A 13,847-nucleotide genomic window follows, 5' to 3' on the forward strand; every position below is an offset into this window, starting at 1 on the left:
ATTAAGGTCGTTAGAAATGAGCTCATTGAAATAAGCTCATTATAAATTAATCAACTGATTTAAGGCAAGAAATATCGATTGCAACCTTTAAAAAAATTTCCCACAAGCAAAATGACCAAAAATTGAAATATTTGTCATGTGTTTTATATGTTAAATGTAAACAAACAAGCTAGTTCACATGCATAACTCAGCTTTTGTCAATGGAAACGACGCAATCTTAATTTCATCACATACATAGTTTTAGCTGCAATGGAAACATGATATTACTTATTTAATTGCTCATCACAAACTTGAGTCTGCTATAATATTATGGATAGGTACATAATTATGGATTAATATGGAATTATGGACTACCTTGAGGGGTTATACGTTGAAAACCAACAAATTTTGGAAGTAATCTTTAATTTTTTTCTACATAAGATTGATCATTTTTATCTGATTCCACGGAAATATTACAATGAAATGCAAATATAACAACTACAATTAATCAATCATAGCAAACTTTATTTTATGACTGAACTTTTATTCTATTTTAATTGGTAGTTATAATCATAAAACAGTATTAAACTGCCCGAAAATAATAACCATTGTATTTTGATGATTTTAAAACCTCAATCTTCTCGGTTTTGCACATCATATTTTATTATAGATGTATCTGTGCAAATACATTTAATCGGTTTAATTATAAGATACCTTCAACATCTCAAATCACTAGTCTGGGTACGTGTCTAATTATGGAGCAATAAATTTCATACATCTTTAACACGTGAATTAAATTATCGCAATTAAATTGGCTAATGTATAGCAATAAGTACCATTCATCCATAGTTTGTTATTACTTCTAGAAAATTGACGGGATAGCTAAGCAAATAAATGTTAAAGGCTTAATGAGCTATAACTCCTCTTCTCAACGAAATTAATCGAATGACTACATGGATACATATCTTTGTTCATTATTATTGAATCATTATATAACTGAATGGTAAATATATATACTATAGTCGATCCAGCTTTTATCCGAAAAAGCTCCTCTGAAGTAAATTTCGGATATTATTGCAGACAAGTTGATTACAAGCCTGTCGACGGCACTCCTTTTTGAAATGTTTCGCTTCAATGATTCGATTATTTCTATCACTAGCTTAGATTAAAGTTTAATTTATCAAGGTCTCATAAAAATAATTTGATCGGCTACAATGATTAAAATACACACCTTAAACTTAGAAACTTCCATTCATTATTCATTAATTCAAATATAAATAATTGTTAAATTATCGAAACTCAAACTTTCATCTTGATTCAGTTAAGGGTGTTACCGAAAACACAAAAACTATATTCCATCCGTCTTTATCGATCACATAGTTTAGTTTTAAAGATTTTCATGTTATTTTTCTATATCATATCAATCATATTTCTGCCTCAAATCCTCCACTTAGTTTAATTTTAATTAACATCATGAAATAGGATATTTCTTATTTGTATGAAAAACTTTTGAAATTTTCAATTCTATCAACTTTTCAACTATACAATTCTATTAAGTGTCGGTTTTTAAATTAATATTTGATGTCATCTGAAATATTCAGGTTTTTTGGAACTGTCTTCAAGACATTCTAATAGTTCTTGTCTCAGTTTTTGATCACAAATCTTTAACTACATTAAAACACAAATTCTCTTAAAAACCAGACTGAGACTGAGAATCAAGTTTTTAAATTATGGTTCTAGTCTAAAGGTTTGTTATAAAATTGCAAAGAAAAGCAATGACAAAAGCTATGTCCAATAATGATGACAGTTTAACGTCTTGCCAAACCATGTCAAACAAGCAAAGATAAATCCGTTTCTCTTTCCCACAAAAAAAAAAAACATTTGAGACTCCATTTTAGATGGGACAATCGCGGTCTCATTTCTCTCTGAGTTAACGAAATTCTTGAATTTTTCGACTTTTTAAGAAATAACACATTATTATTTTTATCTGCTTTGAATCATGCAAAGGAACTAATGAACTGTTCAATAATTATTGTTAAGTTACCCTTAACGTTACCCTTACCTACTATTTATATCAACAAAGTTAAATCTCGAATTTACCTTTAAAGGTAATAACATCTCATTACATTCATCTCTTTAATCAATAGATGTCTTTGCTTAAAGTGCCAAAAGAGTTGACCTGAAGTAATGAAACGATATTACGGTAAAAAAAGACAAGTGTTTAGACAAGCCCTCTACACGAAAGTAATAATAACTTTTGAGAGGAGACCGAATAATAATTATTTAATAAATAATTTAAAATAACACCAACTACATTATAGCACTAACAGTACACGGGAATATGTTGTGTATCTAAATTTAAAAGATGAATAATAACAAAAAACAAAAAAAAAATGAAAGCGTTACTGTTTAGTTTTGCACTACTTGAACTTACGTCTTACCACTGTTGTTGTAAATAATATACCATCATTTCAATTATTTTCTCTGTACAATTTAAACAACAGTTTTATCAGTAATCAGCAAACATAATATTTACTACCATATTAACCATATAATAAGTAATTTTAATAAATTTTTTTTTAAGGCGTTAATATCCTATTGCATATATAAAGACACATTTTTCAAACTTTCCGCTTCAATATTAAAAACGTTTTTAATTTCAAAAGTCTTAAGAACATTTTTTTTTAAATGAAAAAACAAAAAAACACAGCATTTTTAGACTGTGCAATAAACCTTTTATATAAAAAGTTAACTATCTCAGATTTGGAGACGAACATCATACCCTTATAAAAAACTCATCAAATTCTTCTTCATATTTTAAATTGCAATATATTCTTATATATTATTTTTACCCTTATAAATTCCGGTTCTTTTGCTTTAAATAAATTCAGAAGACAATTCCTAGAATACAAACATCTGTCAGTCAACATATAAAGCTAATTTTATTGTTATTGTAAACACATTGGATCTCTATATACTCGTCATAAATTTTAAATTGACTTAAAACTTGAAATACTAGTAACGGGTGTCCAATCAACATTATTCTCTTTTGTTACATAAATAGGAAAGGTGAGTGAGGATAAGTACGTTCAGCGTGAATACCATGTGGGGAAAATATAGAACGATGATTTTTCACCACCACTCACATATGTACTGTAAATACATTAACAAAATTTTGCAATATGCCAACTTGACTATAAAATACAAAATAAAAGTTGTATAAAAATATTAATTTTGCAATAAGTATTCAAATTATATTTTAGAAAAAAGAAATATAAAAAAATTAATCGTACAATTTGTTAAAACATATATTAATTTTTGTATTGATCACACATTACATTTTGCTCTCAAGTTTTATTTTTTATATACGTTTGTAATAAATATAAGTTATTATATACAATATATTGTTTTATATAATATTAAGTATTGTAATTGTAATAAATGGGGTCATTTATGTAATAAAGTACATCTTTTAACATGTTCTCACAACATTGATTATGGAAAACGTAGAAAATGCATAAAATTGATAATATATATACTTATATAATATATAAAACAATATAAAAAACAAAAAAATTTTTAAAAATGGATAAATTTATTTTATTTTAAAATGCTTAACTTTCTTTCATTAGCCGTAATTTTTTCTTTCAGAGCTGTAAAAAAACAGCATTAAGTCTGGTTTAAGCAAATTGGCATCACTTTGAAAATATGTTAAATGCTTATTTTTGACATGTTTGTTTATTGAATTGTGTATTAATTAATTAATTAATTTAAATAAAAGAAAACAAAATGAATATTAGAAGGGCCATTGTTAGCATTTTTATCTTATAAATTTAAATTAATTTATTTAGTTATGTATTTGAATTTATTAGTAAATGAAATATGTTCATATGATTTTAACGAATGACTGCAATTTTGCAACGTATTTCCAGTGAACACTCACAATAGACTAATTTTTGAATTTGACTGTATAGCTATATAACTTAAGGCTTACGAGTAAAACCTAACTCTGAAGACTTTTAGAGCATTGTTGTTGCTTCACATATTTTCTTTCGTAAGTTACGAGTATTTTTTTGCGTCTTTGAAAGAAAAAATTATGAGTTATGAGTATTTCTAAAAACATTTGTTAAACAAGATTTATGAGCTACAAATTTATATTGGATTCATACGAGAGTTCTGTTTGTAATTTTAGTTGTCAAATATTTTAATTTCGTATTGAAAGCAAAAACAATTGTTAGCTAAAATTATAAACAAAACTCTCGTGTGAATCCAATATTATTTTTACTAAAATTTGATACGTTTAACATCTTTGTGTAATAACTGTTTTACTCTCCAGTCAAGTATATGAAACAACATTTAAGATTACAAAGAATATTAAATAATTTATAATTTAAAAAACATTTAATTATAGTAACAATAGTTTTTAGATTATATGAAATTATTTTTAAAATAATTATTTTTATGAAATAAATATGTTTAAGTGGCTTGTTCAATATCTTCAATATTTTGATAGGTAAAAAAACTTGTTCTACTCAATGAACACACCCGTTGGAATATGCATCTGCCATGCCGGTAGAATTCACCACACTAAATCATGAAAAATATGGCTTTAGCATATTATTTCTCGTACACTCGACCACTGTCGTAAGGGTTCGTTCAAAGTGAGTACATGGTGTGACTGCTATAACAAGATTTTGGTTCTGCTGCTGCTGCTCTAATCTCAAACTGTTAAATAATCATGCAAAGTGAAAATATCAATTATATCAAAAATATGCAAATCAAATTGCTAATAAGTAATGAAATTTTTTTGTGGTCTATAAGCTGATTTATATATATAATTATATAGATAAATTAAATATTTTTTGGAAAAAAGATGTAATACCTTTTTGCACATGACGGCCATCTTGACATGTGTAAAATTTGTGTGTATGAGTGTGGTGGAATAGTATTCTACACCACGAAGCAAATTTTTAATCGGCACAGACACGACGTCAATTGTCATTACGAAAGCATTTGTAGCAGTGAATTGTGGTAGACAATTTATAAAAATTATTAATATAATTAGTGCTGTTAGTTTAATATTAAATAAAACATTTTAAATTAATAAGTGATATTCAGTAATTAATTTAAAATAGTTTAAATAAAATTTAACTAATTATATAGCTATATTTTCTGATTAGTTACGTAATTGTAGAAGCAGAAAAAAAGCAGTAGTAGAAATTATTATAAAATATACTTTTGCAGTTATTTTTTTATATTGTATTTATGAATATAATATATATTTAATATAACTCTTTTTAACAAATATTAATTTAATTTTTCTTTACAGAGCTCTGTGCGTTAGCTTCACTTTTGCGGTTGAACAAGGCATCAATAAATTAAAATAGAAAAAATGTTCGTGTCAACAGTCTCTCGTATTGCGCCTATTGCAAGAAATACAGTAAGTAAACTTTTATGTTAATTTTGTTATAATTTTAAAATGTTTTAACACTTAGAATCTATAAAATTACATAATTACTTGAATCGATTTTTCCGTAACACATATTTTTTATATTGCTGTGCGGTATGGTGAACTCTCAAGACTTGCGGTGAAATTTTATTAAGGCACATTACATAAGAATTATTTGAGGTTAGGTGTATGTAAGATGGAAAATGTGTGCAGGGAACTGCAACTGAAAGTACACAAAATTAAAATACACTATTTTCCGTTTATTTATAATTAAAATTACCAAAAGTAAATGTTTAAATTTAGGCTAACATGAATTTGATACGTAACAGAATATGTTGTATAATTACTAATATAACTTAATACGACTACTACCGGTTATTTAGCGACCTCTTAACTCAAACTAATATCCAGAGTAAGTGGAGGTTATCGACACTTCTCCATCCTAGTTCTTCTGTTACTATTAAATTTTTTTTATATTTAATATAACCAAAAAGTATTTAGAAATAGCTTAGATGTGGGCGTAGTTAAATATTTTGAAAAGTATTTATGTTTAACAAATTACCTTTCAATTATAATATATTAATTTTAAAAGAGTTCTAATGCAAGTTGAATATGTTTTTATTGCCTTTTGGGAAAGTCAGTGATAAGAGCAATTCTAGTAATAATTTGATAGTTGCATAATCGATTCACAGCTATAGGTTTTCTTCCAACTAAATACTATAGCATATGTTATCACATTTTTATATAACTATATATCATTACATACTAGTATTCATCAATAACTCACAACTTCAAACTCGATAAATATATTGCTATATATATATAAATTTTATTTTATTTTTTTTTTTACAGATCCTCAACGGTACAAAACAATACTTGCGACCATTGAGCAGTGCTGTTATCAGCCAGAGCCAAACACTCGCCGCTCAAAACACAGCACCAGTTGCTTTACTGCCACAAATCAGGTCATTCCAGACCTCCCCAGTAACACGTGACATTGATTCCGCTGCCAAATTTATTGGTGCTGGTGCTGCTACAGTCGGTGTCGCCGGTTCCGGTTAGTATTGGAAGCTTGTTTTATGTAATACAAGGAAATTGTGCTATTATTTATACGGCAACCTTGTGCCTAGGAGCAGCAACTCTATTTCAGTTTTATGAAATATATTCGTTATAATAATTATTACACAATTATTAATTAAAACACAAATTCGTTGCTTTTGTTTGTTACTTAGTCAGTTACAATCTAGCATCTGGGGCACATTACGAGTATCTGATTACTCTTCAATAGCCTCGGGAAGGTCTGAGATTTGGTCAAAGTTCAACAAAAGCACGCTGTTGGTGCGTGTGAACTTAAACTAATAAATTTTCTAGCAGGAAACTTGTATAATAAAAAGGCAAAAGAACAAGAAAATCTGCACGCGTTTGTTCTGCAAAGATCATTTGCGCTGCATTGGAATCTTTTGTGACCAGCAATTTAAGTGCGATGTGCTTGCTGCATTCTATGCAGAACTCAATTCAGACTAATCTGCAACTGACTTCCCTACAACTAAAGCATTGCATTTGTGTAATATATTTTTTTAATTTTCCTTTAAAGTAACAAAAACTATAACACAGTTTTCTTGTATTTTTTTTTTTTTTTGTTTTAATAATTTTTTATATATAACACAATAATATTGTTTATTTTATTGCTTCCAATACAAACAGGTGCTGGTATCGGAACAGTATTCGGTTCCCTTATTATCGGTTATGCCAGAAATCCATCATTGAAACAACAATTGTTCTCATACGCTATCTTGGGTTTTGCCCTCTCTGAAGCTATGGGTCTGTTCTGTCTTATGATGGCCTTCTTGCTTCTCTTCGCTTTCTAGAGTGCTTATTATCAATAAGTTAACGTTAAAAACAACTCCAACATCTTCATTGTTTTTAAGTAAAACATTCAACAATTGAGAATATAGAAGTCAATAACACTTTTATTTAAGTTTGAAATATGAATAAAACATTAATTATAATAAAATTAAAAATCATGTGCAGATACTACTATTATAAAAACAAAAACAAAAATGGAAATAATTAAATTCTTCGATAATTGTTAAGCGAATTGAAATTCTACTACGACGGCAATGCTTTGTTATGATAAGAAGGTATCCAAGTCATCCTGCAGAAGAATTGTAGCCTACTAGCCATACGACACTTTGAATCGATTCTTTGTTAAATGCTTGAATTGGATAATAAAAGTGGCAGTAAATAACAACTTAAACATAAACACTAAATTATTATCTAATTAAATAGATACAAAGAATTTTTAATTTAATAATGTAGTTAAAAAGAAAAAAAAATAATTACAAAAAAACTTAAGTATTTTTAATGTGAAATGATCGACTTTTTGAATTTGATACTTTAAAGTTAAACTTTGCGTGCGCTCTCACTTAAGCAGGTTTTCGAACACTCTAACATTTAACAGTCTCAAATTATGAAAATCGATCAGTTTTAACACTTTATGGAACTGATTTATATAAATTTTAATTATGTAAACAATGAAAAGAAAATTCGTATTCAAATTCGACTTATTCGTATTGTTATTATTCAGATCAAAAATATGCAATTGCAGAGATGGTAATAAAACATCGGAAAACAATGAGATCCAATTCGCTGTGTTTTTATCTCACTTATTACTCTTATTAGGACAAATTATTAAATTACTCAAATATAAAATATTGAGTTATTATTATTATCATATATATATAATATGTATGAGTTATTATTATCATATATAAAAGAGAAGTTGAAGCAACTTTCAATAGATGGAAAATTTTTAAGACTGAAGATTGAGAGTTTGATCCAGTAAAATCACTTCTTTATGTTCTTAAGGGATTGTGTGAAACTAAATAAAAAACTGTCAGTTGGGTTTTAAATTTATATAATTATAGAGAGAACGGGTTTTCGAACAGTCTGCAATAACAGAATTTTATTATTTTTAATTAATTGAAGTTTTTGCTGGCCATATAGTTGTTTCAAGGATGGTCAAATATCCATTATGAGTGGTCTTTTTGAAAATATTTCTTTGATTTAATTATTCGTTAATAGGTTTTTGAAACTGAAAGTTACAAGGGTTGAACTTGTACGCTATAAATTGAAGTTCAGAGTCGATGTTAATTAACCAACTGATGCATAACTCTATTTGACTTGGTATTTTGTTAATTTATTATGAATGTACATCAACAATTCGCTTTTGTTGTTCTTGTAACGCGCTGGGATCTACTTTCCTTTGAGGGAGATGACGACTAAACTCGATCGTTCTTGGAACCGTTCTCTGTTTGAAAAACTTTTTTAAAAAAGTAGTTTCTTTTGTCAAATTTAATATAATAATTTTTTATATAAATGTCTTCTACTTTTCGAAGTTTATTTGATATATTCAACGAGTTGGATTATTGTCTGGTTGCAAAATTATATAGGGAGAGTGAGAGAGACTTATGTATACTATACTATGTATACAAATTGAAGTTCTAAATAATTAACAACAATATTATGTTATGGTGTATTGTTTTATACAAGTCTACAATATTAATATTGTTAAATAACAAATTAACTCGTAACTATTCCAATTTAAAATTACTTTAGTTATGAATCGTGATGAGGTTTGAAAGGTCGATGGTTGAAATTATGCTACAGTAATTAAGGGAATTCACTTTATGGGTATAAAGGAAAACAATCAAAACGGTTAATTTATTCAATAAATTTTGTATTCTTAGATGATGCTGCACTGGGGGAAAACTCGGGTGCTATGAGAAATCCTAATTAAAAAACCGCCGGGTGAACTGTAAACACCAAAATGCTAAAAGAGGATAAGAAAATACTATCGGGGTTACTGTAACCTTTACAGACTAACATCTGTCACCTTGGTGATATGAGTGTTGACAAGCTAGCACACATTCTCCAGAAATCTGTAAAAATAAATTGAACACTTAATTACGAACAAAACAAAATCGTCAAAGGTTTAATTATAGTCTGGGAATCATTTCACACAACTGAGGTTACAACAGTAAATTAACTAAATTGCAGTGCTTAGTATTCTCCACATATTTTTAAAATTAAAAGTAGAGTTTTTAATACTGGGGTTCAAAATTAATCTAAGCTAAGAGTGAGAACGTAAACTACATTAATTATAGGAAACCGATAGTTGTTAGAAAAATATAAGATATTAAAATAATGATTAAAACTAGTTGTGAATATATTCTACATCGTATATTACTATATAACTAATAATAAAACGGAATAAAAAGGGAGATTGAATCATCTCATCAAAATAGAGAGCTAGAATATCAGAAAGAAGATTATGTACATATGCCTTGGAGAAGCAACCGGTATTGTTGTTGTATCCCATGGAGATCTATATAACAAATAACATGAAAAGAATTGCAAATAAAGATAACAGGATTATTTAGTAACAATAGTGAATTATAGATGCGTGACAATTGGTATTCAGCAAGTCTTCTAACCATAGCTTTAAAATAGAGCACAAAGTGGATATGATATGGAGGTTGCTTATGTTTGTGGGTAGTACAACTATTAAAAATTTGTCTTTTAAATTTATATGCTTACGTAGGTGTTCCATCATTTAGGATCAAGCAGTTATCGACCAAAATTAGACACAAAAAATTAGCAGTTAAGTCTGAACGCTGACTTGATCATGTTGATGCATAACATTTTTAATTGAGCACGCATAACCACTGCATTCTTAAATGAATTGAGCTTGGGAGCGTGAGAACTTCGAAGTATTTAAGCTTTATTTACATGTCACCTTTTCGAATTTTAGTGATGGCAATACTCTGCACTGTCAATTAGAGTCTCGAATAATGTTTTTGTTTTGATTGTGAACACCACGTTTTGCTAGTAAATCTTCAACAAATGAATTGATAATTGAAAGCAATTATTAAAAGCATTAAATAAATGGATTTTGCTAAAAAAATTTTGAATAAATATGGCTGGAAGGAAGGAGAGGGTTTAGGTAAAAACAATGATGGCATAGCTAAGCCATTAAAGGCAAGTTTAAAATTCGACAATACCGGCCTTGGATCAGATCAGGCAGCGAGTGACTTTAATAACCACTGGTGGAATAGAATCTACAATGAGGCTACACAAAATATAGAAATAAAGAATGGTGGAAATGGCAAAGTTAGTATGGAATTAAAAGAAGCCGATGCTGTCGAAATATCAACAAAAGGATATTCGACGAAAAAATTGAAAAAAGCAAAACAGAATTCTGGAAATGATAGTGGTGGTGCACAATACAATAATTTTCTGCAATCTGCAACATTATCCAGTGGTGGATGTGAAATTGAAAATCCAAATAAAATTAATTCAGATGATATATCAGTTACACAGTACAAAATACTTACCGATGAGGAACTTTTTAAGGCATGTGGAGGACGTACAGCACATAAAGGAGCACGACATGGTTTAAAACTTAGTGGGAAACTTGCTAGGCTAGAACAACAGGAACAAATGCTATTGGAAAAAATGAAAACGAGTGAATCGCATAAAATGGAAAATAATGTTTTAAATGATGATATAGTCAATTCTGCTGCAAAGAAATCTAAAAAGAAGAAGCGAAAATCTGAGATCATCGATGAAGATATCACCAAATCAGTTACGAATGAATCCAGTGAGAATTACGAAGAAACAAGTGAATATGTGAAACGTAAACGAAGGAAGCAACGAGCTGAAATTTTTGATGATTTTGAGGATAGCAATTTAAACGTTGAGCATAATCAATTTATAGAAATAAATTCAAACAGCTTTGAGGATATTACTGGAAATTCCATTGGCAAAAAAATGAAAAAGAAAAAGCGAAAAGAAAATTCTCAAAGTACAGAATCCAACAAAAATGAAGATATTTCATTAGAAAGGAAGGAAGGTGATTTCAGAGAGAAAACACAGAAAAGTGAAGGTGGAGACCTTTCTGATAAAATAGTGGCAGATACCAAGCCAGAAACGATAAATGGAACCTTGCAGTCACATAAGACGAAGAAAAATAAAAATAAAGAATTGCAAGAAGATAGCGCAGACGGCATACAAAAGAAGTCTAAGACGAAGAAAAAGAATAAAGAATATAACAATGAGTTTCAAACTGAAACATAAAATAATAAGAAGAGAAGGTAGCGGAATTTGCATTGCAGAAAATAACCCACTCTGTATAAACAGAATATCTAACATTTAGAATTAAGCGATGTTTGGGTTATAGAATTTTTAATTGGACCGCCGATCTGGTATCCGTTGTTTACAGTGTATTGTGTAAATTCCTCTCCAAACGATTGGCCTACATTTTATATTTATGGTTTAATAAAAAATAATTAATTATTTTTGTACATAACTGATTATGTATTTATTATTATTAGTGAATTATTTCATATCGAAGTAGTGTAAATCTATTTAATAAAAGAATCTAACTTAATTACTTGAATTATTTCTTTGATTTAGCTTTTAATCTTCTTGATTTTCCTAAACGTTTATTACCAACACCTCCTTTTCCTCCTTTACGTGCGCCTTTCACTTTTTCCAAACCCGCTGCTGATGCTTTTGTGTTTCTCTTTAAGCCCTTCTTTTTACCACCAAATCCAAATTTCTTATTTCGTTGCTTGCGATTTTCTGCTGATTTCTTTTTCTTGGATTCCAATGCTTTTGCATCTTCTAGAAAGTCTAAATTCTTAAGTTTACCTTTGCGGAACTTCTTTAACTTATCGAGCATTTCTTTCTTTTCCATTTCTCGTTGCACTTTTGTTTGCTTAGCCAACAATTTACCCATTTTACGTTGTTCACGAATTTGACGTATGCGTTCTGATTTAGCCTGTCCCTCTTGTTTGGCCATAAGATTTGATCTGACTTTCTGCATATGTTCATCTGTTTTGGCCATTTCAGCGAAATAATCATCCGGTCGACGTGTTTTTATATTAAGTGCGTGCAACTTTTTAATACCTTCAATTACAGCAGATTGTGCTTGACGATGAAATAACATTTCACGTTTAAAATCATTTATGACAGGATCTTCCTCTGGCTGTACATAAGGTATTTTTAGGTTTCCCTTAAACATGTTGGCACGTTTCTGTTCATGTTTCTCCATTTGTATGACTAACTCTGGTGCTAGAGGAGCCAAATCATTTGTCATATCCAATCGTTCAATCCATGGTAAATCTAATTTTATTTCATCTACTTTTGCTAGTATTTTGGGCTATCAAAAAAATTACTTTATGAAACATTATATTTTATGTATTATAATTCATAACTTACAATATCATTAACTTTTCCTGTTGTTTGATTAAATTCAATATTTAGACCGGGTTTTAGGTCGCCACGCGCAAAAGCCTCTTGCAACTGAAATATTTTATTTTCGAATTTTATTAAACATTATTTCAATCAATGTAAAAATTACCTCAGCATCAGAGTTATCATCAGAATAATATTCAGAATCAGATGATTCTACTTTACTTTTCTTCATGTTTGTTATTCACTTTATTCAAGAGTCAAATTAATTCAAAACAAAATAAATTAAAACAATCGCACGTGCAGGCGCTAGTTTCCAATGCTATTTGACAGATGAATTTTGACAACCAACGAGTCTCGAGTGTGAATGTTTATGTCAGCTGTTGTAGTTCGAGTATCAAATATAAAGAGTATTGCCAATATTAAGCGTTTTTTAAACTACTTTAAGGTGAACTATTATTATATTTTAAGTATGCGCAACAAGTACCAATATCATGTTTCCACTACAACTAATACTACTCATGTCAACGAAATCAAGATTTGATTGTTTCCACTGGCATATTTCTGTTTATGGACTTCGACCTGACTTCCATTGCCATAAGCTGATTTATACATGCGAAATAGCGTGTTTGTTTATATTTTGAATATAAAACGTATGATATGTATTTTAAATTTTGGTAATTTGGTTTGTAAGAAATTTATTTATAACGGTTGCATTCAACATTTTTTTGTCTTAAATTAGTTAATTTATTTATAATGAGCTCATTTATATGTAAGTTCTTTATATTGCAAATTTTTCTTACTAACGGTATTAAAGAACAAAACTGCCTATGCGATTCAAGTGGAAACATATAATAGTACATTCACATTGTCTCATTTAGGCTCTCGGTCATTTATATTAATGTATTAGCGTTCACATTATAATTAGCTCAGTTATGCAGCTAATGATTTCTCGTTTACCCTCGGTAAGTTTTATCCTTAATATATAGCTGATTCTATTAAAATTCATTTTTAACTTAAGGAAGTTAAAATCACGTTAATGAATTACTTTTTGTATTATCAAAATCATTTCAGTTTTGAAATTTATTATTCATATACCTAATAAAAATAATGTATTTGTCAGAAAAAAACAATAAAATCAACACACATGATTACGCGTGAA

General features: G+C 28.7%; 4 protein-coding genes across 7 annotated transcripts in view; 3 read left to right on the forward strand and 1 right to left on the reverse strand.

The window, feature by feature from the left end:
• Positions 1 to 13,847, forward strand: part of LOC119685116 (putative uncharacterized protein DDB_G0286901) — a 236,351-nt gene that overhangs the window by 136,181 nt on the left and 86,323 nt on the right. The gene's annotated exons all lie outside the window — the stretch shown is intronic.
• On the forward strand, positions 4,540 to 8,073 carry LOC119685124 (ATP synthase lipid-binding protein, mitochondrial-like). 3 transcript variants are annotated; one of them, XM_038099331.1, is made up of 4 exons: positions 4,540 to 4,640; positions 5,309 to 5,419; positions 6,281 to 6,485; positions 7,133 to 8,073. In XM_038099331.1, the coding sequence occupies exons 2-4, from the start codon at positions 5,372 to 5,374 to the stop codon at positions 7,294 to 7,296; spliced, it is 417 nt and encodes a 138-aa protein (XP_037955259.1). In that variant the 5' UTR covers positions 4,540 to 4,640; positions 5,309 to 5,371; the 3' UTR covers positions 7,297 to 8,073. The 3 variants fall into 3 exon arrangements, with proteins under 3 accessions (XP_037955259.1, XP_037955260.1, XP_037955261.1); XM_038099332.1 differs by lacking the exon at positions 4,540 to 4,640 and adding an exon at positions 4,915 to 5,010; XM_038099333.1 differs by lacking the exon at positions 4,540 to 4,640 and adding an exon at positions 4,964 to 5,048.
• LOC119685120 (G patch domain-containing protein 4) lies at positions 10,091 to 11,571 on the forward strand. The gene has a single exon (XM_038099326.1). It carries the CDS (start codon positions 10,376 to 10,378, stop codon positions 11,564 to 11,566), a length of 1,191 nt encoding a protein of 396 aa, XP_037955254.1. The 5' UTR covers positions 10,091 to 10,375; the 3' UTR covers positions 11,567 to 11,571.
• LOC119685122 (probable rRNA-processing protein EBP2 homolog) lies at positions 11,656 to 13,201 on the reverse strand. Its single transcript, XM_038099329.1, has 3 exons — positions 12,855 to 13,201; positions 12,713 to 12,796; positions 11,656 to 12,653 (listed from the first exon to the last, which is right to left on the reverse strand). The coding sequence occupies exons 1-3, from the start codon at positions 12,918 to 12,920 to the stop codon at positions 11,889 to 11,891; spliced, it is 915 nt and encodes a 304-aa protein (XP_037955257.1). The 5' UTR covers positions 12,921 to 13,201; the 3' UTR covers positions 11,656 to 11,888.

Source organism: Teleopsis dalmanni, chromosome 2, assembly GCF_002237135.1.
Source record: "Teleopsis dalmanni isolate 2A chromosome 2, ASM223713v2, whole genome shotgun sequence".
Classification (NCBI taxonomy): domain Eukaryota; kingdom Metazoa; phylum Arthropoda; class Insecta; order Diptera; family Diopsidae; genus Teleopsis; species Teleopsis dalmanni.

Coding starts and splice junctions, on each gene's coding strand:
- LOC119685124 (XM_038099331.1), top strand. CDS start 5,372: ATGTTCGTGTCAACAGTCTCTCGTATTGCGCCTATTGCAAGAAATACA. Junction 5,420..6,280: donor CGCCTATTGCAAGAAATACA/GTAAGTAAACTT, acceptor TTTTTTTTACAG/ATCCTCAACGGTACAAAACA. Junction 6,486..7,132: donor AGTCGGTGTCGCCGGTTCCG/GTTAGTATTGGA, acceptor CAATACAAACAG/GTGCTGGTATCGGAACAGTA.
- LOC119685122 (XM_038099329.1), bottom strand. CDS start 12,920: ATGAAGAAAAGTAAAGTAGAATCATCTGATTCTGAATATTATTCTGAT. Junction 12,797..12,854: donor ATGATAACTCTGATGCTGAG/GTAATTTTTACA, acceptor AAAATATTTCAG/TTGCAAGAGGCTTTTGCGCG. Junction 12,654..12,712: donor CAGGAAAAGTTAATGATATT/GTAAGTTATGAA, acceptor TTTTTTTGATAG/CCCAAAATACTAGCAAAAGT.
- LOC119685120 (XM_038099326.1), top strand. CDS start 10,376: ATGGATTTTGCTAAAAAAATTTTGAATAAATATGGCTGGAAGGAAGGA.